This window comes from Equus quagga, chromosome 7 (genome assembly GCF_021613505.1).
Source record: "Equus quagga isolate Etosha38 chromosome 7, UCLA_HA_Equagga_1.0, whole genome shotgun sequence".
Taxonomy (NCBI): domain Eukaryota; kingdom Metazoa; phylum Chordata; class Mammalia; order Perissodactyla; family Equidae; genus Equus; species Equus quagga.
The window spans coordinates 3167604-3192872 of NC_060273.1; the positions used below are offsets into that span (position 1 = coordinate 3167604).

The 25269-nt window shown below is 42.3% G+C and overlaps 2 protein-coding genes across 7 annotated transcripts in view; one reads left to right on the plus strand and one right to left on the minus strand.

Annotated features, from left to right (window-relative positions):
- The window catches only part of CLUAP1 (clusterin associated protein 1), a 35759-nt gene extending 14921 nt beyond the window's left edge, over positions 1-20838 (plus strand). For 3 of the 6 annotated variants that reach the window (XM_046667705.1, XM_046667707.1, XM_046667706.1), the window contains exons 7-14: positions 1223-1356; positions 3823-3964; positions 5902-5974; positions 7040-7117; positions 11085-11192; positions 13569-13624; positions 13904-13960; positions 17442-20838. In XM_046667705.1, the coding sequence (XP_046523661.1) occupies positions 1223-1356; positions 3823-3964; positions 5902-5974; positions 7040-7117; positions 11085-11192; positions 13569-13624; positions 13904-13960; positions 17442-17591 (798 nt within the window). In that variant the 3' untranslated portion in view covers positions 17592-20838. The remainder of the gene's footprint in view (positions 1-1222; positions 1357-3822; positions 3965-5901; positions 5975-7039; positions 7118-11084; positions 11193-13568; positions 13625-13903; positions 13961-17441) is intronic. The other 3 variants (XM_046667710.1, XM_046667708.1, XM_046667711.1) reach the window with 3 other exon arrangements.
- A 116-nt stretch (positions 20839-20954) lies between these two features.
- The window catches only part of NLRC3 (NLR family CARD domain containing 3), a 35575-nt gene continuing 31260 nt past the window's right edge, over positions 20955-25269 (minus strand). The window contains exons 18-20 of the mRNA XM_046667704.1: positions 24573-24656; positions 24060-24143; positions 20955-23743 (exon numbers count right to left, since the gene is read on the minus strand). Of these exons, the coding sequence (XP_046523660.1) occupies positions 23653-23743; positions 24060-24143; positions 24573-24656 (259 nt within the window). The 3' untranslated portion in view covers positions 20955-23652. The remainder of the gene's footprint in view (positions 23744-24059; positions 24144-24572; positions 24657-25269) is intronic.

Consider the following 25269-nt stretch of genomic DNA (forward strand, 5'->3'; position numbering starts at 1 on the left):
TGATATGATTAACTTCATGAAAGCATCTTGGAAATGGTTAGTGTACTTAGACAGAAAAAATTAAACCGTAAATTCATTGTCAATGAAAGTAGTTGCTTCCAAATACACGCTGTCTCTGAGAGTCATGGGGAGTGTCTGGGCTCCTTCAGTGATTTCTTTGTGGACCCCATAGTGTTTCAGAGACCTGGTAAACAGTCAGTAAACCTTTGTGGGGTGCTACACATGTGCAGAGTACTGGAGGGGAGAACCCCATCTTGGCATCAGGAGCTTAAAGCAGAGTTGGAGAGTCCAAACTTGGCTGGGGGGATGGGGGACAGTTCCACACTCGGTTGCATTCTAGATGTTATTCCTCATATGGCAGATTGCAGCTCTGAGCCACAGGCCCCGACCTGGCCAGCTTCCCAGACAACATGAGTGTGAAGACACAGTGTCTGACTACTCCTACTTCAAACGAACCTGCTCTTACAAAAGGATAGGGAGGCCTGCGGTTTTGTCAGTGATTTCTCGCCTCCTTCACTTTCTTACTCAGCCCCCTCTTGCCCAAGGGCCTCTGTCTCACTGCTGCCGGAACTCCCTCCCAAAGTCTGGTTCACGCCTGGAGCCACTGAGGGAGCCGCTTTCTTGCTGACTTCACAAATAGAGTGGTTTCTCTGTTAATTTTAGTCTGTAGTTGAGGTTCAGTTGCCAGGGAGAGGGAAGAGAGGAACCTTCTGTCTCAATCCCAGCGGGGAGTGGCTTAGGGCTGGGACCTGCTAATGTTTCTTTTTGTCCTCTACTAAATAAAGCCATACTTGGCATATGTTCTATAAGTCAGATATTTGTAACAAGGGAAGTATCCTAAACGATGTAAATAAAGGCAGGCTAACAATTCAGAGTGACATGTGACCAGTCTAAACAAGCAAGCTGGACAAGAGGTCTTGGGCCTCTCTCCCCTCTGCTCTGGACATTGTTCTTTCCATCTTCATTTGCTTTCCTGGGCAGAAACGCCCTCTTCTCATGAAAAACAAGAGAAGGGTAATAACTTTTTCTGAGCCTTTGTGATGGTACCCCTGGAAATAGTTGATTAAATGAGTGATGGCTCTGGTCTGTTTGCTTATTTTTGTTTCTGTTTAGCGTGAATTTGCTGTGCCTGAAGGGTTGAGAAATTCTTTTCTTCCAAGAGTTGGGTTGGAGGTCCTTAGTGGCACCTTGTCTCATTCATTTCATTTCCTGTTACATGTAGGCACAGGTTCAGAAGACTAAAGACCTGCTCAATAATGTGGCCTCTGACGAAGCTAATTTAGAAGCTAAAATTGAAAAGAGGAAATTAGAACTGGAAAGAAATCGGAAGCGACTCCAGACACTGCAGAGTGTCAGGTAGATATGAACACCTGAAGAGTGAGTAGAAAGCTGTCTTTGAAAGTTAAAATAGACTGAGAGAATATATTGTCAGTGATATTAACCCTTCAAGCCATGGAAAAAGCCTTGCATAAGGATATCTCTACCTCAGAATGTACGTGTCTTGCTTGTTCTAACAAGCACACTGCTAAACTCATTTTCTTTACTGCTTTCACTATGTCTGGAAAACTGCTTAATTCTTGAACCTTCCTTCAAGCTTTTATAGCTTCTTGGAACGCAAGGCAAAGTAAGTAAATCCAGATGGTGAAACTTCCACAAGGCTTGGTCTCCTAAGAGCTGTGCCTTGCCATAAATTAGGTGGAAGCAGAAACATACTCCCATTTCTTGATTGGAGTAGATTTTAGACTTTTATAATTCCACACCAGTAAGTCATCTTTCTTCTCACTTTTCCTCAGTGAAATACCTTTTCCAGGGAACGTGGATGGATAATAGTCACGCAGAATGCCTTCTACTTCATTAGAGCCTTTCAAGTGTGTGCCTCACGTTTTCTTGGAGCTTGCTTGCTCTCTCTTTGCTCTTGCTCTCTCTCTCTGTACCCTCCTGCCCTTGCTCTGTTTCTTTGTTGTTCTTTCTCCCTTGCCACTACTCTGTCCCTGTTTTCATTCTCTCTTTATTTTTCTCTCTTTACTCCTTCCTCTGTCCAGCTGCTGCGCCTGCTCTGAACGTGTCTTGTTCTTTTGAGATACTGGTGCCTGGCCCACACTCTACTTACTGTCCTGATCTGCGGGAAGGCAGCACCTGGGGACAGCAGACAGTAACCCAGGGAACATCAAAGGCTTCCCTCCCAGCCAAGGGCAAGACCGCATCTCTTCCACCTCTGGAATCAAGGCCCCCAGATAGATGTCTCATTACAAAATTCTGCCTTTCAAGCACAAATTCATTTTTGTTAAGCCTCATATTCTTTTAATAGAAATATTTCTGCACTTTGTTCTAGTCCAAAACATTATAAATTATTTTTTAGTGTATCTGTTTATTTTTAAAAGAGCAGAATTTTCCCTTTAAGACAATAATAAGAGAAAAATAAATTCAGCAAACCAGTTGAAACAGATTTTTATGGTTATGGTTTTGTTTTTAAATTTTATATCGTTTAAAAACTTAGCTTTAATTTGTAGCAGCTTATGTTTCCCTTTTTAGGGGACTGATTAAATTTGGAACATCCAGACAGTAGGCTATTAAACCCAACTAAGATAATGCCTATACTTAGCTTAGTGATTTTGAGAAACATCTATGGTTTATGATTATTTTTTAACTCTTTATTGAAATCTATGGCATATTGAGTGAGAAAAAAAGACTACAGAGCTTCATTTAAGGTAATATACTTAATGTGTGTTAAAAAATGCATTCTTATATGGATCTATGCATAGAAAAGTCTGGAAGGATGTATGTCAAATATTAAGTGCTTATACCTGGTGATGTCATCCTGAGTACTTTTTACTTTATTCTTCATAATTTCAGGATTATTTCAAGTTTTTTACAAAGAGCACATCTTACTTTTTTTTTTTTTTAAGATTTTATTTTTTCCTTTTTCTCCCCAAAGCCCCCCAGTACATAGTTGTATATTCTTAGTTGTGGGTCCTTCTAATTGTGGCATGTGGGATACTGCCTCAGCATGGCTGGATAAGCAGTGCCATGTCTGAGCCCAGGATTCGAACTGACGAAACACTGGGTCGCCTGCTGTGGAGCGCGCAAACCTAACCACTCGGCCATGGGGCCGGCCCCCACATCTTACTTTTTGATTAAAAAAAAAAAAAAGTATTGGGGCCAGCCCCATGGCCTAGTGGTTAAGTTTAGCGTACTCTACTTCAGCAGCCCAGGTTTGGTTCCCAGGCACGGACCTACACACTCGGTAATGGCCATGCTGTGGCAGCAACCCACATACAAAATAGAGGAAGATTGGCACAGGTGTTAGCTCAGGGGCAAATCTTTGTCAGGCACAAAGAGGAAGATTGGCAACAGATGTTAGCTCGGGGTGACTCTTCCTCAGCAAAAAAAAAAGTATGTTTATTTTGGTGGTAGGGAAGAGAAAGTGGGAAATTAGCTTTAAGCATTTACGAGAATGGAGAACTTTTTCCAATTAAAGGCTTTCCATGGGGCTAGCCCCGTGGCCGAGTGGTTAAGTTCGCATGCTCCGCAGCAGGCTGCCCGGTGTTTTGTTGGTTCGAATCCTGGGCATGGACATGGCACTGCTCATCAAACCACGCTGAGGCAGTGTCCCACATGCCACAACTAGAAGGACCCACAACGAAGAATATACAACTATGTACCAGAGGGCTTTGGGGAGAAAAAGGAAAAAAATAAAATCGTTAAAAAAAAAAAAAAGGCTTTCCAAAGAAAACAATGATGGAATCTGGAAGTCTGAATACCAGTTTCAAACTACTGTATATTGATTAATCTTTCACTTTTTATTTCATTTGGTTATTCTAGGCCAGCCTTTATGGATGAATACGAGAAGATTGAGGAAGAACTGCAAAAGCAGTATGACATTTATCTAGAGAAATTTCGAAATCTGGCTTATCTGGAACAACAACTTGAAGATCATCATAGGATGGAGCAAGAGAGGTTTGAAGTAAGTCTTAGTCCGTTCTTCTGTACACACCATCCCTTCTGGTGTGTCATTTTGTGCTTGCTGACATCACAGTTTGTAAACATCATTGTGAAAAAAAAAAAATCAGTGAATATTTTTCCCCCTGATCAGTCTGAGGATTACTTATGTAATTCTTTTGTTTTGCTGGTCATGTAGCCTGGACTCCAGGATTGTCAAATCTTTGATGTTAGGTTATCATCAGGGTTTGGTGAATTAGGACACAGACAGGGCCGACCCGTGACCTGTATGGTTGCGTAAGACTCCAAACTTAGAAAAGCCTGTGCTTGCTTTAATGCTCTGCTGTCATCATCTTGAAATTCTTAATAGATTTTAAGTGCATTTTATTTTGTGCTGGGTCCCACAAATTATGTAACTCGTCTTGAGTACCAATCTAAAAATTTACTTGGTCAGTTCACTTAAAGATTTCAAGCCCTGGTAAATGGAATCACCCAAAGTAGCTTATTGGAGACTGATTTATAAAGAGAAATTGCAGTTAATTAATTATTGTGGGACATATATATGATCCAGAACCTGACCAGCTATTTTATAAGTTCCTCTCATCCCAGTGTTTAAGGCCATTTAGGAAAGAGTATTTCAGATCCTAGCGTGAGTTGATAAATATGGAATTCAGAGTAAAGGAAGTTGGACTAAGTTGTTAGCACTTTTGAATTGCCCTTGTCCCCTAGGGATATTTCTACTTAAACCGAGAATAGTCATTTGGAATCTGTGTTCATGGTGAAATTGGTCTACAATCTCCCTTTCTCACACTGTCCTTGACAGCTTTTGGTATAAAGGTTACGCTAGTCTTCTTACAAACCTGGTCGTTTGAATTAGGTGAAGCTATTCTCTTGTCCAGGAGGGCTGGCTACGAGTAACTAATGCATTCGTATGGGCACATTTGTCTTGATGAGGAACCTGTTGCCACCATTGCTAGATGGCAGATGCAGGCTGTGGAGGAATAGGGTACAGGACAGGCATGTTTTGAGGGCAATGAAAAGAGCTTGGAGTTCAGGACATTTTAAACATTGCGTTCCTGGGAAGAACAGTAAAGAGCCAGTGAAAATAAACTTACCATTTTGTACTGTCATCTTGGGCCACTACTGGGTTCAGAGAAAGTACCAAAGAACATGCCTTGGGATGCATGTTGTTCCTTCCTTCAAGAAGTACTTACCCTCTTTTTCTCCTACACTCATACTTACTCTCTGTGCTTCTGATACCTGCTCCCTCAAAATATCTCATACATGAAATGCAGTGCTTTCTTTTTAATGTTTAGAACAACAGCAAAATTTTAAAAACCAATTTCCTCTCCCATTCTCTCATTTGACAATAATCAGGGCCACATTTTGCAACCTAACTGAAGTATTAGTGGTTTTTTTGTCGTCTAGGAATTGACTAGTATTTCCTTCTTTCTTTTCCCATCCTAATCAGTCCCACCGTTTAACATCTTTCAGGGCTGGAATTGTGCAGGGCAGAAAAACGATAAAATTCATGCTTTATTCTTTGAAGAGCAAGAGGCCTATACTGTCCCATAGTTGATGCCTCTGTTGCTGTGTCAACATCCCATGTAGGCACACTTGATGGGCGTTTCGTTGTGTCATTCAGTTTTCTTCAGAGGCAGTGAGGGGCAGTGCGAGGAGCATGAGTTTGGGGGGCCAGTCAGGCCTATTTTCAGCCAGTTGTGTCACTTCTGGGAGCCTCCTTTCCTAGGGCTGCTGGGGTGATTACAGAGAGAAAGGGTGTCAGGTTTCCCCACCGTAACAGTTGCTCTGGCAGTGTTGGTTCTCTTCCCCTTCCTTTGGTTTAGATCTTTTCTGGTTCTGTATCACAGACTTAGCAGTACTTACTCAAATAGGTAAAGAATAATAAAACAGTCCCCAAAAGGATCATCTCTTCTGAATCTTGTTTTTCCTGCTCCATAGGAAGCTGAAAATACTCTCCGTCTGATGCAGAACAAGCTAAAGGAAGAAGAAAAGCGACTGCTCAAGAGTGGAAGTAAGTCTACACTTTTTAAATACATGTCTTTATTCTGGACTAGAATTTTTAGCCTTGAAAAATTTATATATATGTTTCATTTATTTTCAAAAGGCAATTTTCTCACAACTTTCTTATCAGGTACCATTTTAATTCACTTTAGAACTTGAGAGACTGGTTTAAATTATATAGCATTTAAAACACATTTGGTTTTTATGCCAAATAAAGTAGTGTTTTCCTTTGTTTAAATGATGGTTTGAACTATGTATAATATATAATATTATAGAAGAAAGTTCAGTCTTGGAGGTCTGTCAAGTTCCTTACTTAGGACAGACTGATAGAAAGCAAGTACTGTAATGCAGTGCAAGTGAATGGGTCACTTGCTTAAAGATAGTCTCCCCCCCACACACGCCCTTCATATGTTTCCCAGCAACACCCATCATATGTCTCTGTTCAGCAAGGCTATTACATGTAGAGAAACGAGGGTTACCTGCATTTAAGACCATGACTGGTTAGCACACTTCACACACTTTTGAATTAGGTGAAGCTATTCTCTTGTCCAGGAGGGCTGGCTACGAGTAACTAACGCATTCGTATGGGCACATTTGTCTTGATGAGGAACCTGTTGCCACCATTGCTAGATGGCAGATGCAGGCCGTGGAGGAATAGGGTACAGGACAGGCATGTTTTGAGGGCAATGAAAAGAGCTTGGAGTTCAGGAGCTTGGAGCTTCACCACGGTGTCAAGTCAGCCTCGGGAGCAGTAGCAGCACATGATCTCCATGCAGAATTGATGGCTTTGTCTCACAGAGTTACTTCTCTTCTTGCTTATTGCTCTCTTTTTTCGTGATGATGTATTTCATTCTCTCATGATTGAGGGTGGTATACCTGGGACATCAGGCATGAGCTCTCTCTGTCTTTTCTCTTCATATCTCTTTCCTTTTGTACTTCTTCTCTGCCTCTCTCTCCTGAATCTCAGGACATTCTGGAAGGAGAATAGGGACTGCTGGAAAATCCTTTAGGGGCAAGTTTAGGGAATTCCAAGAACCTCTCTAGCCAAAGCAGCCCCTCACCTTTATGGTTCCAGGTCAGCCAGGAGCGCCCGAAGCAGACCTAAGTGATAAGCCTGCATGGAGTTTATCCCTTCCCGAGCGGCCTGGCACAGGTAAGAGCCCTGGTTGGTTGGCTGCATCCCACTCTGCTCCCAGGCCAGCACATTAAGACCTTTCTCACTGATCCTGCTTTATTCTTTTGAACTCAGACTTTAATTTTGTGATCTGTAGGTTTGGGATCTCTTGAAGGACAGGAGTCTTATGAGCATATATGATTTAGTTTTTTTGGAAAAATAATTTGCAATTTAAAACAACTTAATGAAGGATAACACTTAATTAGCTTGGGGTGGGCAAAGAATTTAGGAAAATATTTATGAAGGACCATTCTCAGTTCTATTTATCCTAAGCTTCTTGAGATGCCCTCTCTTTCTTTGCTTTTCTGCATATGTGGGAATATCGCCCAGAGTATTGGGATCAGGAAGGACATGTATAAAGGAAGACTTTCTGAGTTTTTTTCCATCTATGAAAGACTCCTCCGAACAGAACAATTTAATAGTATACAGACATGAATCGGGGGCAAGAATTAGCAAAATCCAAGAGCAGGAAGGGATTCAGGCCCTTCTGCAGGCAGTTGATTCAACCCAGCAAATCATTATTGAGTATCTGTTCTGGGTTCTAAGGATACATCAGTGGACAAAAGACGGAGATCTTTTCCTTAACTGATCTTAGATGCTAGTGACGTGCTAGCATGCTAGGAAACAAACAGTAAGCAAGCTATTTGTGGAAGGTGAAAGTGCCATCGAGGAAAACAGAGGGGGTAGGGAGAGGGTGTGACAGAATTGCGGTTTTAAATAGGGGTCAGGACAGACCTCGTTGAGGAGACGCTATTTAAACAGACTAAATTAATAGAGCTGGGGAGAAAGGAGATACTGGATGAGGAAAGTCCCAGAAAGGCTGGGAGCCAGAGCCCAGGTAAGGGGATGAGTTTCAATGAGTGAGGAAATGTATGAACACAACAGGACTCGAATTCAGGCACGTTAGATAAGCTGGAAGATGGGTCACATGCTTGAAGAGTTCACATCTGATGGATACTATCTTCTCTGTTAAGCAGGAGGTGAAATCATCTTGAATTTGGTTTTGGAGGTTTGGAGTATGGGACTTGGGGAAGAGGAAGTTTGAGTGATTAGAAATGGGAGAATGCCATAGGGGCCCCAGAGATTAAAAAGGCAAAGTACTTTGTTCAGATATCCTGTGATAAAAGTCAAGGGCTGCTCTTCAGCTTCCCACCATCCTTTTAAATCTCATTGCTGGTGGTAAATTTATGACCGTATCATCTGTAGGATTGAGCACTATAGCATTAGGAACTTAAAGAGTCCTCTAAGTTTATAAAATGACCCAGCGATTTCTAGGAAGCACTTGAGTAACCTTGCTATGATTCCATTTTTATGGTGTAGTGGAGAGCAGATGTTCATGCATTCAACATGTATTTACTGCATGACACGCAGTGCACAGTGATGGATGAGCACACAGGAAGCTCCACAGGGAGTCTAGAACTGTGCCATCCAGTGCCTAGCCATGAGCCACATGTGGCTCTTGAATGCTTGAAATGCGGCTAGTCCAAATTGAGATGTGCTGTTTGTAGAGAATATACACCAGATTTTGAAGACTTAGCATGAAAGAAAAGTAAAAATACCCTAATAATTTAGTACATTGGTTACTTATTGAAATGACATTTTAGATATATGGGGTTAAATAAAACACCATTAAAATTAATTCATCTGTTTCTTTTTACTTTAATGTAGTTACTGGAAAATTTAAAATTACATCTGTGGCTGGCGTTATATTTCTGTTGGACAGCACTGATCTAAAAGGGGAAACTTACAAAGAAACTGCGTGTAGTCTAAGTGGGTATGAAGTGGTATCTCAGAGTGGTTTTGATTTGAATTCCTCTGACAGCTAATGAAGTGGAGCATCTTCTCATGTGCTTATTGGCTGTTTATATTTCTTCTTTGGAGAGATGTCTATTCAAGTCCTTTGCACATTTTTAAATTGGGTTATTTATCTTTTCATATTGAGTTGTCAGAGTTCTTTATATATTCTGGATACTAGACCCTTATGTGATTTGTGATTTGCAATTATTTTCTCTCATTCTCTAAGCTGTCTTTTCACTTTCTTGATGATGTCCTTTGCTGTACAAAGTTTTAATGAAGTCTAATTTATCAATTTTTTCCTGTTATTGGTTATGCTTTTAGTGTCATATCTAAGAAACCACTGTCTAATTCAGGGTCACCAAGATTTATCCTGATTTTTTTTTCTAGGAGTTTTATAATTTTAACTCTTACATTTAGGTCTCTGATCCATTTTTAGTTAATTTCTGTCTAGGTATGAGGTAGCGGGTCCAGCCTCATTCTTTTGCATGTGGCTATCCAGTTGTCCCGGCACCATTTGTTGGAAGGACTATTCTTTCCTTGCAGAATCCTTCCTGGCACCCTTGTTACTCTATTTAATTTTAACATGTCACTGACAACTCGGTGATTCCAGTGTCAGCATGTGTCGACTCGGGTTTACCTGATCAGTCCCCAGCCTATTGCTTTGAGTTATCAGAAGAACTTGTGTTGAGCCTGAGGTACCTGTATTGATGTTGTTTTAAAATTCATGATATCATTTCATTTATATTGCATGAGATAAGGATTTAATGTCATGATTCCCTGGATGAAGTAAGGAGTGAACCAAGCTGAATAATGATTTCACTTCATAGTCATAATTTGTATTCATATTTAGTCATATTCTCTGTAAATGCTTTTGCAAGGTGATAGGTTTCAGATTGATTGTGTTGAAGTCCTTGCAGGATGCTAATACTGACACTTTCCTCAGCTCCTGGGTTTGCCCCTCCATGCTGTAGAGCACAGCTGTTCTCTCCATGGCTGAAGAAAGCAGAACACTTTCCCTCAGTGCCCAGCCAGATGCAGCTGCCATTTCATTACCCTCTGATAGCAGGGGCTAAGCAAAGCCTTTTGTAGATGAACAATTACTCTACTTCCAAACTGACTCATGAGTCAGTGGTCAGAACAGCATCTGCAAGCTCCTCTAATTCCATCCTTCCAAATCCTGTGTTGCTTCCTGGGCGAGGAGAAATCAGGGGCTAGGTGGTGAAAGCTTTTTCTCCCCACTGTGGAAATTCTCCTTCTGTAGGTTTCCATTGGGAAATGTTCAACCTGCATAAGACTCCAAAAGAGTATTTAAGAAATTAATGTACAAGGCCATTGCATTGAGAATGACCTTTCTTTATAATGGGATTTTCTCCAGTAAAGAATATCACGAGGACCAATTTTTGTTGCCGGTCACTAGGTGGCATCTTTCCCAGGCCAGCAATGCCGTTCATGCCTGGTCTCCTTCCTGCCTCCAGTCTTGTTTTGGTGCAGTCACTGACCTTTTTCAGTGGGCTCCGCTTCGTCTTTGTTATCCTCAGGGAGCTCGAGTTCTGGTCACATAACCTGAGACTGAACAGAGGATGGTTTTTTCCCTCAACTAACCAAGAACTTCCAGCTACCTTGGCAGCTGGCCATTCAGTTATTTAGTTTCACATACTGGAATAGTGTTTCTATCTAATATATCCGACCCACTTTTTTCTTGCTTTGGAAAACTGTTTAAAAAAAACTGGGGTCCAGCCCCATGACCTAGTGGTTGAGTTTGAGGTGCTCCACTTTGGCGGCCAAGGTTCAGTTCCTGGGTGTGGACCTATACCACTTGGCGGTAGCCATGCTGTGGCGGCAACCCACATACAAAATAGAGGACGTTAGCTCAGCATGAATCTTCCTCAAGCAATAAAAGGAACATTGGCATCAGGTGTTAGCTCAGGGTAAATCTTCCTCAGCCAAAAAAAATCTCACCCTATTGTTGTGTGCATTAGCTCCTCACTAAGTATATACCGGCAAATCCTGAGTCTCATAAAATCTAATGCATCAAAAGAAAGGCTGAGAAGTGCAGATGACTTTTGCACAAGAGCCTTACTGGACAGAGGCTGTTTTAGAGGTAATGATGGAGCTGCCCTTTTGTTTTGCCTGCTTGTGTTCCTGCCAGGTAACGATGACTCGGACATTGACATCCATGAGGATGATGAATCTGACAGTGAATTGGAAGAGAGACGGCTGTCCAAGCCACGGACAGCCATGGAGGTGCTCATGCAAGGTACCATGGCTTCTTTTGCTTGCCTTCCTCCCTGTGCCCTGTCACAGAACACCATGGCCAGGATTGGGTCAGGGCCGCTTGGTATTAAGGCCCATAAGCACACTGTGAGTGGCCCCTGCTGCAGGGTTTATCCTGCCTTGTTGTTTGTCAGGATATGACTCTTAAACTGCTCAGTGGTCATCTTTGCCGCTAATACTCCTACCTGTGGTCCCAAGAATGGCCCGTTCTTCCTTGTGACTTGGTATTTCTCACAGAGGCCACAGGAACACACTGCTTTTACCACTGAACTGTATTCTGTCCTTTTTGGGTCCAAACTGCTCTCAGTGCAGTTATATCCCTTATAGTCAGAATTATGCGCAAAGCAGGGACTTACACGAGCATCTTTGCCTTTTTAAAAAATGTTCTAATTTCTACTTTATAAATGTGGAGCAAATGTGGGTGCTCCCCTGGGGTCTTCCTCATGTCCCACTCTCCACCCTAGAGGGTTCATGGCCAGTGGCCTGGGAGTGTGTCCTTCTAAATTGCCTTTACACATACATGCACACACAGTCAAACATAGCCGCAAAGATTACCTGAAATGTTTTTTAACTTGAACAGGACCAGACTCTGTGTAAGGTTCTTCAACTGCCTATTTTTTTAAATTAAATGTATTGGAACTCTTCCCTTGTCAGTAAAATAAAAATCTGCTTCATTCTTTTTGACAGCTGCGTAGTATTCCCTAGTATGGCTGGACCCATAATTTACTTGGGCATTCCTATATTGATAGATAATTTATTTCCACTCTTTTCCTTGTGTATACATCTTTCTGCTTATCTGCTAGTGTTTCTTTAGGTTGCATCATTAAAAGTGGAATTCTTAGGTCAAAAGTTATATGAATTTTAATTTTGATAGCTACTACTAAATTGTCCTATATTTGCCTTTAAAAGCATTTCTTATCTACCACCTGTTAATTTTTGTAGCACAATTACATGTTTAGCACATAATACATTTAAGTGGTAAATCATCTTCATCATTTTATATCAACTTCTGTTGTTAGCTGTTTTCTCTTACTCTAGGCTCAGCTGTCTTTATTACATTTCGCTTTTTTCATGGGATAACTAGGGGCTCTGATTTCCTTTTTTGTTTTGTTTTCTTTTTTTTCACTTTTTATTAAGATGATAGTTTACACCTTGTGAAATTTCAGTTGTACATTATTGTTTGTTAGTCATTCCTTTTTTCTTTTCTTTTTTTCTTTTTCTTTTTTTTTTTAAAGATTTTATTTTTTTCCTTTTTCTCCCCAAAGCCCCCCAGTACATAGTTGTATATTCTTCGTTGTGGGTCCTTCTAGTTGTGGCATGTGGGACGCTGCTTCAGCCTAGTTTGATGAGCAGTGCCATGTCCGCGCCCAGGATTCAAACCAACGAAACACTGGGCCGCCTGCAGTAGAGCGCGCAAACTTAACCACTCAGCCACGGGGCCAGACCCCCTTTTTTCTTTTATTTTTAAACATCTTCATGACATAAATAGAGGTTAGAGGTTATGACTCCCCTTCTACAGATGGGAGCCAAGTCTCTAAAAAGGTATGTGATTGGCTCAGTAGAACCTAGTGAAGGCACTGGGCTCCTAAATTCTACTGCTGGCCACTCAGCTTGTAGAAGTACAATCGCAGGGTCCGTTTCCAAAAACCAAATAAGTTGTTCAAGCAACACAAGATTTGCATTTTATCTGACCAAGTTTCCGTAAACAGTTCTTGGTGGTCATATCCAGGCTTTTCCTGAATGAGCTCCTCTCTGAGCTGCCCTCGCTGCTGTTCTCCCAAGGCCTGGACCTGGGGTCATGGGTGATCTTCCTCCCCCTCGGGAGCTCTCTGCCTTCAGCTGGCGAATGACGGCTCCTGAGTTTTCGCAGAAGTCACATCTAGACCACATTGACTTCCAGAGGAGGAGTGGAGGATTGCTTAGGTGTTTTGAAAGATGAACTAATTGTGATACTTAAACTTTTCCTTTCTGAAGCTCAGACATAGGTCCGAGTACAAGTGATATTGGTCCATAAAGGGAGAACTTCTTTTCCAACAGATAGCACACACCTGTTCCACTTCATGTAAACTAACAGTGGGATTCAGTGATTTTCCCTAAAACATTTATAGGATGCATATTTATTTTTATGATTTATGATTTGTGCTTACATTTTATTCCCCTTTGCCTTTTTTGAAAGTGAAAATGCAGAAAATCCATTACCATTTGTTGACAGTTCTAATTAGTTGCATGCTACTTAAGTAAATTTTTCAGTGTGATTCTTCTTTCTCCCAATTTTCTAAAGTAAAACAAATCTTGAATGCCATTTCTTGCCTTATTTTGCAAGGTTTTCATAATTTCTTCATGCTTTTGTTCTCCTCAGGAAGACCCAGCAAACGCATCGTGGGCACAATGCAAGGTGGAGACTCTGATGACGATGTGAGTCCTGGCCAGCTCCCCTTAGCAGTTCTGTTCTTTCCGGTCTTGGGCTGGCCTCATAGACTAGCTTAGCAGAGGAGCTGGCACATCCAACCAGCTTAGCGTGAGGTGCTGCTTCTCAGTCCAGCCCGTTGCAGGATTTGTGGCAGTTGAGCCTCCCAAGGAGCTGGACTCTCTTCCTTGCTTGTTGACCGCTCATTTCTTTTCTTTTCAAATGAATGTGCTTGCCCTGCTTTTTGTTTTCTTTCTCACTATTCTTTCCATTCTCGCTTTCCAAAGATGGAAGCAGCACCAGCTCTCTTAGGTAAATGCAAGACTTCCAGCTCCAAGAAGCAGGTTGGTTTTCTTTTTTACCTCATCCATTTGTGTGTGTGTGTGTGAGCCCACTCAGGGCCAGCGCAGAGCCTTCCCCATGAGTGATGCCTGTGTATCCTAGGCAAGAAGCCACTCAAAATGGGTCCCACAGTCAATGGTGAAATTACACAAAAGTCCCTATGCTAAGTAGGAGAGGCGAGCGCTGAGCCAAGAGACAAGAAAGGTCATGGTTAGAGGAGTCATCAGGCCCTTGAACTGTAACCTAGAAAGAAAGGTATGCTACTGAGGCCCAGGGGTCAAGACCAGCCCTTTCTTCTGCTCCATTCTGGGGAGGGAGCATGAAAAGGAGGCTCTCTTGAGACCAGGGCCTCAGAGAAGCTGGCAGGAGGCTGTGACATCAGGCTGCTGATGCCTTGAGCATTATTGAGTTGATAACTGACTAGGAAATGAACCAGAATGGGGAAACCCGGGGTCCTTGCTGGGGCCCAGCTGTTGGGGCTGTACTGTCCATCACCATGATCCTTCTTTGTTGCAGTCTCTGGCAGTGCTGTGAGGCCCAAGAGGCAAAGGGTGACTAGACTGACATGGATCACAGGCCTCCCCATCCAGTGGAATGCCACTGTGTCTAGAGTGTGGCACTAGTGACTGCACAGAAACAGAAGCATGGGCCTTATGTTCTTATACAAAAGATCCATTTATTTAGTACCAACAGTGTATACTGTTACAGAAATTCACAGGAGGGGGAGGTCACTCAGGTTTGCTGAGCAAGATGCACATAGAAAATAGAGCCTTAAATTTATAGAAGACAGTCTTTAGATAAGCAGAGAAACCACCTCAAAAAAATTTTAACAAGGTAGGAGATGGATGGTTAAACCACTTCTCTCTATCCATCTTACCCATCCAAGACAGAAATAGGGAAAGTCTGGCATGGGAGCTGGTGATGCCTGGAGAGCACTGGCTGGCCTCTTTCCTTATCATTTGCTTGATCATTGTTTAGCTTTCTACTTCTAAGAATGAATGCGTTAGTTGTAGCTTAAATCTGTTCTGTGCCTGTTGTTGTCACTTGTTTATTTCAGGGAGGCTGTTTCCACACATCCCCCTCGGCCTAGGGGTTTGTCCTTCATGTGTTCACCCAGTCACTCAACAGATATTTATTGAATGCCTGTTATGTGCCAAGTGCTGTTATGGATTCTGGGGAATATAGCAGTGAAAAGAAATAAGGCCCCCTGCCTTTGTGGAGTTTACATTCCAACAGTAATCAAGCAGATACATCGGGGTCATAGTGGTAGGAAGGAAAATAAAGCAGGTTCAGGAGACAAAGTGACAGGCATGATGGGGGGAGATTGATGTCTCTTAATTGGTCAGGGAAAGTCTTTCTGATAAGGTGGCATTTGAGCAGAGGCCTGAATGGAAGGAGGGACATGGTGCTGGGAAGGGGTATCTTGAGTCCCAGGGAATGTAGTTTCTGCATTCAAGGACCAGAGGGGGTGATATGACTAGGATAGAGTGAACTGGGGGCAAAAGTGATAGGAAAGGCAGCAGGGGCCATGCAGAGCTTTGCAGGATGTGATGAAGACTCAGCATTGTCTCTGAGTATAGTGGGAAGGCGCTGGAGAATCGCAAGGCCAGGAGTGCCAAGAGCTGACTCACATCTACGAGAACCCAGTTGGGAGGCATTTGCAATAGTCTAGTTCCGAGGTGTCAGTGGCCCAGCCGAAGGGGATAGGAGTGGAGGAGTTGAGAAATGGTCAGATTCTGGATATATTTCTAAGGTGAGAACCTTTGGGTTTTGTTAATTGGACATGAGATATTAAAGAGAAGTGAAGGATGCCTTGGTTATGGCATACTCGGGTGAAAGCAGAGAACTTTCATTCCCCGAGATGAAGCAGACTTGAGGGAGGGATTTGGAGAGCAGATCAAGACTTTGGTTTTGGACCTTCTAGGTGTGAGCCATCTGATAGGCATCCATATGCCAGTGTTGAGTAGCCAGTTGAAATTCAAGTCTGGAGTTCACGGGTCAGGTCTGGGCTAGAGATTGAATTGAGCCCCGAGCCAACCCCACATTGCAGGGAGATGAAGAGGGTCAGCAAATGAGACTGAGAAGATGCCACAGTGAGGTAGGGTGAGCACCCAGAGAGAAGGGTGCCCTGGAGGACAGAGAGAGTGCATTCCAAGGAAGAAGGAGTGATTCTGTGTCGGGTGCAGCCTCTAGGTCAAACCAGCATTACCCATTGGATTTGAATCCATCAGATGTTTCAGTCTTGACAAGAGCAGTTTGGGGGCATTGGTGGGGTGAGAGCCTGACTAGAGTGTGCCTAAGAGGCAATGAGAGGGGGAACAAATAGGGACAGTGAGCTCAAAACTCATTTTTTTTCTTGCTGTGAAGTGACTAGAGAAACAGGACAGAGTAGCTGAAGAGGAAGGTGGGATTAAGTTTTGGGATTTTTTTGTTTTGTTTTTTTAAGAAGGAAATAGCAGCATGTGTATATGCTGGTGGGAATGATCTAGAGTGACCAACCATCCTAGTTTACCTGGGATGCAGGACTTGCTTTTTTTTTACCTGGCTGAGTTGGTCACCCTAGATCTAGGTGAAGAAGGAGAGAGTGTTTCTTTTATTTTGTTCCTTGCTCCCATTTCCGGTGTCGATTTCCATCCCCAATCTGACCAAAGCCAAAATAAGCCTACCTTCCCTCTCTCCAAGTCCCCACCCTCCTTACTATCCACTGGGGGGTCTCTGGCCCCTAGGAGCAAAGCAGCCTCCAGTGAGCCTTGCTCAGTGCAGATCCAGTGGTGTTTTTGAGGCATCAGTGGGAAAGCCAATCCCTGCAGTGCCAGCCTTGGATTGCACAGTGGTATTTGAAGGTTACTGGTTAGATGATATATTTACGTCTGTATTTCAGCCAGCAATATCTAGACATTGGTCTCATCTTATGCCCCCACAGCCTGACTGCTTGCTTCTCTGCCATGCTCTTCCTTCACATGAGGGTGTTGCTGGTTTTTCTTAGTGCTGTCAAGTCAATTCTGACTCCTAGTGACCCTGTGTACAGGAGAGCTGAACCCTCCCTGCCCTGTCTTTTTGCGCCATTCTCTCACCTTCCAGCGCTATATCAGACAATGCTCTGCTGCTGTTCACAGGGTTTTCATGGCCAAGTTCTTTGAAAGTGGGTGGCCAGGTCCTTCTTCCTAGTCTGTCTTAGTTTGGAAGTTCCACTGAAACCTGTCCACCTTGGGTGACCCTGCTGGTATTTGAAATACCAGTGGCATACCTTTCAGCAACACACAGCTGCCCCAGGGTGACAACTGACAGACAGGTGTTGTGGTTCTCTGACTGGGAAATGAATTCAGGCCGTGGCGGTGAGAGCACCAAATCTTAACCACTAGACCACTAGGGCTGGCTTGCTAGTTATTGAGCTACTAGTAAAAAGTGAAGTAGGGTCTTTGCTGACAAGATGTCAGTAATAGGATGGGACCCTTACTTCTGTTTACTGTCTTTTTCCTATAGGAAGACTCAGAGGACAGTGAAATTGACATGGAAGATGATGAAGAAGATGATGATGATTTGGAAGATGAGAGCATTGCTCTCTCACCAGCGAAGCCCAGTCGAAGGGTTCGGAAACCTGAGCCCCTGGATGAGAGTGACAATGACTTCTGACCTTCTTGCTGAGGGACCCAGGCAGATTAAAACCCTCAGATTTGTAGGTAAATGGGAAATTAGAAGGTTAGGAAGGAAACATATGTTCTCTTCACTAAGCCAGCTGGACTCATTGTTAATGAAGCAATACCTATTTCTGCTTTAGCCTCCTATGTGTTACTCCACAAAGCTTAAACAAGAACTGAAGCAGATCTCAAAGATGACGTTTTTTTTTTTGGCCTCATTTACCTCCTAAAACTTGAGAAATGCATATTAGTGATTCACATCCGCAGGACAGAAACTCAAGGAGAAGTAAGGGGAAGCACTGTACAGGTCTTGGCTGTTGTTGTCACACATTTCCTCTAAGAGTCAGTGGGCCAGACTGAGCACAAGCACTCATTTTAGGAATCAGAGGGAAGTGTCAGACTATTAAACACTTACACAGTTGAGAACATTTACTGTACACCAGCTTTTAATGGTAGCCCTTATTTCATTTTAAAGTTGTCTTTCTTCTGCATGGTCACAATACCAAGCTTTAAATATATTTTACTAAAATTTTCTGAATGAAAGTTGGCTAAGTTAGAGGAAAACCAGCTTTCCTTGAATGTTAGGCAACAGAGAGAGGCTCCAGATTATAAACATTCCATTTTCTCTCAGGAGGCTGACATTCCTCCTTAGGAAAGCAAATTAAGGAAGAAGTTTGAGTGCATATTCGTGTTTCTGACTTAAAAAAATAAACTAGAATTGTATTAGGTAGAGAAGCACTAGAAGAATTTCCCTGTTGTGAAATGAGAAGTGACACGTGGAGTTGTTTTGTTTTGTTAATATGGAAAGCACAGAACAGTTTTCATTTATTTTTCATTATATAGTCAGAAGACTTCTGAAGTTACTTCTTTCTTAATAAATGTATTTAATACCATATTTTTATATTATTAAATAAGCTTTACTGGGAAATGTAATTATTTTGTTTATTTGCACCTATAACATATAAATACTATTCAAGAAAAGTTCACAGGTTAATGTGGTACATGTAAATTCTAGAAGACTGTGTGACAATTATTTCTATCTTTGCGTTTTTCTCTGTCTTTTCCTAAATTTGATGTATGAGATTACTCTTTTTTTTAAACATTCAGCATTCAGTTAATTCACCAGTAATTTGAGATGTGCCATCTTCAAAACAATAAGCTGAAAAGGAGATAGGTGTGTCGGGAGCCATGCTAACCACCTCAGATGCCATGGCTTCTCAGGAGCAAAAGAGTGACTGCATCTTCTTGGATGTTATAGCTTTGGTTTACCTGAGTCTGACCTGACTTATGTTTTGAAAAAACAAAAACTATATTTCTGTTTTCCGTATGTGATGCTTTCTTCTGATGGACATTAACATGGGAGTCCGACTCAAACTCAGATAACACACCCAGAGAAGGAGGCAACAGCTGCAGTGGGCATTTCATTGTTTCACCTGCTTCTTGGTCATCCTTCATCCCTTGGTTAACTGAGTTTATGCAGAGTCTCACCATGATATGGCACTTCCTGACTTGAGTAGCTTCTCTCAATGAAGAGGTTCCAAGTACTTGATCATAGTTATTAATGTACTTCTTTCTCTGTATCAGATCCAGGAGTCAGATATGTGCAAGGGCCTTATGACCTGGTGTCATTTGGTTTTGCCATGCAGCAGAGCAGACTCAGGCCCCAAAGAAGATTATGTGATTAGGTCAATGAAAAACTACCATTTAGATCTCTGGCGACAGTTTTTTTTCCTGTGTAATTAAAGGACCTCTTAAAATGCTTTAAAATGTGTGTGTTGACAGCAAATATAAAGATATTTTTTAAGTCCTCAATTTTTATTGGTGGTAGCCATCAAGAACAAAGTCCAAAGAACTGTTCCCGTTTTAGTTGGGACAGAAAGAAGAAATGCAAGATATCTTTCAGTAGCATTTTAAATTATATCAGGGTCAAACGTCTAAAAGGAAGGTATGTCCCTTTAGTTACCAACATACTCCATAAATATCACAGCTATTAGATTGGCCCAGAGGACTCTTGAGTGCTAACATTCCAGGACTGGTTGAATTAGAAGAGAACTAAAAGGTTCTTCCTCCTACCCAGAACAGAAGGCCTCTCATTCAGGATGTGACTGGATCAGGAAGGCAAAGGGCTCAAGAAGGGATGTCATTAGGGAAAAATGGAACTGATGGAATAACCAATGTGTCTATGAGAAATAGTATTCAGATGTTACACTTCTGTTGGACAGTTTGGAAAGAATTAAGCAATAGTGACACAGAAAAGTAAATTTTTTAAATGATGCAACTGTTAATTCTAGAAAGAACAGTAGATTATATAGGAAGAAAATGGCTCAGCAGCGATTAGTACTCATAAAGTCATAAGATAAACACTAAATAATGATTTAACCAAAAATCATGCTATAACTATATTGAAAGGATGAAGAAACAAAAAGTGGGGACATAAGGCGATGTACATACAAGTGCCATTTCCCATAATAGGAAAGTCAATAGATAATCTCTAAAATGATAAAGCAAGAAATAGTGTATGTAGGATATTTAGTTTAGGGGATAGGGGTATTCAGGAAGGGGAGGAACAGGACAGGAAACTGCTGTTTTCCATTTTAAGCCTAGTAATACTCTGGCTTTTTAAACTATGTGTATTACTATGTATGTTGCTTTGATGAAAATGAGTTTTTAAAAAGATAAATATTCAGACAGGAAAGGGGTAAGAGCTGGAGATTCAGATTTGAGAATCATTTATGTAGAAGATTCCTGAGGGGAGACCATGTGGGATGAGAAGAGAGCTAAGGGTGGAAACCTGAGAAACACTTGTGTCTAAAGGGAAACGTCCACAAGGAACCAGAAAGAAAGATGGAAAGTGTTTTCTAAAGTGACTATATTTTATTTTAATAGTTAGGAAAAACTGTTTAATTTTTCAAAGAGTGTTGAAGAAGAGTAGTAACAAGAAGGTAGGATTGGAAGATCGTAATGTTATGGAAGCCAAGGCAGGGGAGAATTCCCAAAGACGGGGGAGGTGAACAAGTGCTAGATCCTTGGTATGAGTGAGCTTGAGTCACAGCAGCCATTGAAGTTGGCAGTTAGGAAATTTCCGGTGACCTTAGCCAGGAGAAGTCAGATAGAAGATGACAGGTTGAAGAGAGGTTGGAATTTTGAACCAACACACTATGGATGACTGTTCAGAAAGGTGGGATGGTCACAAGTGAAAAGAGAGGGCAGAGCCAGGGGAGAAAAGCAGGGTCAAAGAACATTTTGGAGGGGCAGAGGGCTATTTTTTGTGGGGTTTTTTGGTGGAGGGAGTTTGAGAGGAAAACTTGAACGTGATTTTTTGGCTGAAGGGAACTAGCTCGTGGAATGCGAAGGGTTGAGTCTACTAGGAAAGAGAGAGAGTGTGTGTAATTGATGAAGCAAAGTCTGCATTAGGAGCCATTCTGCTTAAATTTGTACTGTATATTGAAAAGATACACAACAGATAACCACTTGGGTTGATGCTCCTATTTGGAGTCAGAAGCCAAAGGTTGATTTTACCATCTTTTACACCTGGATTTCTATAGTATCTATTGTAGGTAAGACCCAAAACAGTTTTTTGACTTGGACATCAGGTGGAGTACCCAGAATACTGAGCTAATACCTCGGAAGTTGGGCCAGAGTAACCTTAGACTGAAGGATGGCCAATCCTGGCTAACAAAGCTTAAAAGCAAGTTTTGAAAGGATCTAACTGTTTCTTAGTAATTGTGTCCCGGAATAAAGCTCAAGAATATTTTAAGGAATATAAAAATACACCCAATAAGTCAACATTTCTAATGTCTGGTGTCCAATCAAAAATTACCAGGCATAATGAGAAATCAAGAAATAGACTAAGAAATAACAGGTGATAGAATTAGTAGTAAAGGACATTCAAACAGTTATAACTATATTTCATATATTCAGATGGTAGAAGAAAGCTTGAGCATATTAAGGAGAGATATCGAAGATATAAAGTCTCAAAACCTCTAGAGATTAAAAAAATGGGATGAAAACTATGCAAACTGGGATTAAGGGCAGATTAGACACTGCAGAAGAAAACAATAGTGACCCTAAAGACACAGCAATAGAAACTGTCCAGAATGAAAAACAAAAAAGCCACTGTGTTGGTCATCAGTTTATTGCCTCAGCTCCAAATTCACCTTGTGGCCTCCTCAGTGATAATGGAGCTATTCCTTGCAAATCTCTCTCCTTTGCCAGCCAGCAGGATGATAAGCCTTGTCCATAGAGTGCAGAGAGACTTTGCAGGAGGAAGGGGCTTTCCTTCCAGTTCTAGTGTGGCTTGCTTGCCCAGTCCCTGGAGGCTCCAGCACACTTTTCTTTTTCCACTGCTTTGGTCCCTGAGGTGTCTCCAGTGCCCAGTTCCTGCAGGGCACAACTTTCTCCAGCATTTGACTACTGCAACTCTTGTTCTGTTGAGTTCTCAGCTCAGCCAGAAACAGTGCAGATCAGAAAACAGTATAGCAACATCTTGAAAGTACTGAAAGAAAAAACTGTCAATCTAGAATTCTATACCCAGCAAAATACCTTTCAAAACAACAGTAATCCAATAAATATTACATAAGACCTATGTTCAAGTGTCCCTAATTTCCAAATAATGTTCTTTATAGCTGATTTTTTCCCCTCCAGTCTAGGATCCTACCAAAGATCTTGCATTAAGTTCTTATGTCTCTTTAATATCCTTCAATTTAAAACAGTCCCCAGCCTTTTGTATTTTTCATGACATTGACATTTTTGAAGAGGTCAGGCTAGTTTTTTTGCAGAATGCCTCTCAGTTTGGATTTTGTCTGATTATTCCTTCACTATTAGATTCAGGTAAACATTTTTGGCAAGAATACTACATCAGTGATGTGTCCTTCTCAGGGCATCACAGCAGGGGGACATGATGTCCATTTGTCTTATTATTGGTGATGTTAAGTTTAATCACTTTAAGGCAGCATTTGCAAAATTTCTCCATCTTTAAGGTACCTTTTTCCCTTTGTAAATACCTTTTGTTGGGTGATACTTTGAGACTGTGTGGCTGTCTTCTTCCTCAATAGACTTTCATCTATGGCATTAGTATCCATTGATGATTCTTGCCTGAATACTCATTTTTAAAGAAACCTTTGGAACAACAGTGCTTCCTGTTCAAATTTAAAAATAATTATAATCTTCATAATCATTTTCCTTGGTTATTTAGTTGATGAGAGCCATTTGGGGTCTTTTTCCTTTCAACAGACATCCGAGGGAATTTATGCCACAGGAAGCTCAGCTTACTTGCCTTCATAGGGAAGCTATAGCCACAGTACTGGTTTTGGAAGTCCAATGTAGAGTAACATTATTAAGCCATCAGTATTTAACATGCTATTGATAACCAGTGTGCCAGGCTCCAAATAACATGCCAGACGTAATCCATGCCTTTGAGAGATTTTGTAATGGATGAAAAATGGAAAAAACCTTGGAGAACGTTTTTTTTCTGTCTCTGTCTCCAGAATCCCATAATTAAAGCCTTCATTTCTCTTCAAAAAAATTCCCATAATTTTTCCATGTGTCTCTAAGGATCATACTCCTAAAACCTTCTTTTCTTCGCAAGAAAAGAAAAAATGATCTCCTCTGTCACCAATGCCAAATTGAAAGTCTTAATGGGCTTGAAGATGGCAACTCATTTCAGAGTGAGGGGGACGATTTAAACCAGGGCAGTAATAATAAGAAAAGTTAGGGGTACATGATGACCTCAGGGTATAAATAAGCTCAGACCAACTTCTTACCTGCTGAGCTTTGAGGCCTACATCTGTGAGTCCCTTGGTGGAAGACTTTTCCCTCTCCTCTCTGTGCCATAGCAGTGTGCATATTGCCCCCACCAGGACTGACTGGACCAGGAGAGGTGCTTGTGACCTCCTTTGGCAGCACCTTTCCTGCCTCCTTGCAGGAGACCAGCTCTCATGTGACTCAGCATCATTCCCAGACCACAGGAAGGCACCCTGGAAAATGTTCTTTTTGTTCGAAAGCTTCCAGCTGCATCTGTCTGTCCTCCTGCCTGGCCTATGAGGAACTTGTTTTGCTCACATTTCAACAGTGCATGAGGGAGCATTTGTCTTGATAGCCTCTGAGATCATCCTGGCACCAGATTCCCCAATGTGATTTCCCTGGAGACTAGAAGAGAAGGATTAGGACAGGGCTTGAGAAATTGAAGGGCTAAAGGCCTGCAGATTCTCTTTAGTAAAGAGCATATGGTCACTACATAAAATGCATAACTCCACGTGAAACCTTTGTACTTCCAGGATCCCTCCCATGGACAAGGCTCAGAATGGCTCCCTCTTATACCAACTTCCCCTGAAGAGCTGCTGAGAGACTCCTTGGGAGTCAGGTGGCTCCAAGAAACGGGTGGAAAGTAGGGCCTGACCTGGGAGCAGTTCTAAGGTTGAACGAGAATAGCAGGGAAGAGCAGATGCTGCTGAGGCCCACTCACTTGATGTGCTGGAGGCCGTGGTTTCCAGACAGTGCAGTGGCAACGCATATCGCCCCATCCATCCCCAAGGAGTTTTCTTGAAGACTAAGCAGAGGAAAGATAGAGATACCACAGTGAGCCATTCAGAAAAGAAGAACATGCCCCAGGAAGCAGCATTGCATTATCTTGGGGGGCAGTTCTGGGGCTGATTTGTCCACAGGCGCAATAGCAACAGCGAAGTGGCATTTAACTCTGAGACCTGTGTCTACAAGTAGCCAGGTTGTCCCACCCAAGTGCCATGAAGGATGTAAGAGCAAAAGTGCAGATGTTGAGTGACCTACCTCTGACTCAAGCTAGGCAGAATGAATAAACCCATCCTCAATTTGGGCTATAGTAAACAGAACAGTCTGAGCTATTTATATTTGGAAGGAAGAAGGTACAGAGAGATCAAGGGCATCTTATCCCATGGGGGAGGTTCCAGAAGAGAAGAAGTCTGCTGCTCTAGGGTGCAGGTAGGTCTCTATAACCACTCACTTGAGTCTTCGGAGACTTGAGTTGACCTTCAGAGCATTCGCCAGGGCTTTGGCTCCAGCCACTCCGATGGTGTTTCCTCTTAAGCTGACAGGAAAAACAGGAAACCTAAGGCACAGTGACAGCTAAGAGGCAAAAATGATACCTCTTCAGATGAGGGCTACTGGATAGAGGCAGTGTTTACTCAGCAACCACGGCGGGTGAGTTGCTCCTTCCTCACTCCCAGGCTAAGAACAGAGATCATCTCTGGGGAGCAGGACACACAAGGAGGGATGATGCCAGCCCAACCTGCGTGTTTTATTGGAACCCTCCTCCTCCTTTTCCATTCCAAAGAAAGGAGAACGGGGCTGAGAGAGGAGATGCAACACTCCAGCCAGCAGTCCCCATGTGCTCAGCTTCACAGAAGGGTGAGAGCAGGGATGACTTGGACACACCTGAGAGCCCCACAGAACTTGATGCCCGCACCCTGGAGTTTGGATGGAGATCAGTGGCCTCTGGCTATCCCATGGGCCCCTAAACAGGGCGATGTCAGCCTGGGCAAGGCCAAGGAGAGCAGATATGAGAAGATATGAGAGCAGATAGGAGAAGAGGACCAACAATAGTGACTGCAGGAAAAGGTATGAAGTGGGATCAGGGGAAGCTGGGGGCAAGCTTGATTTAAGTGAAGACATTTAAATGATTTGTGATTTTCCATGTAAAT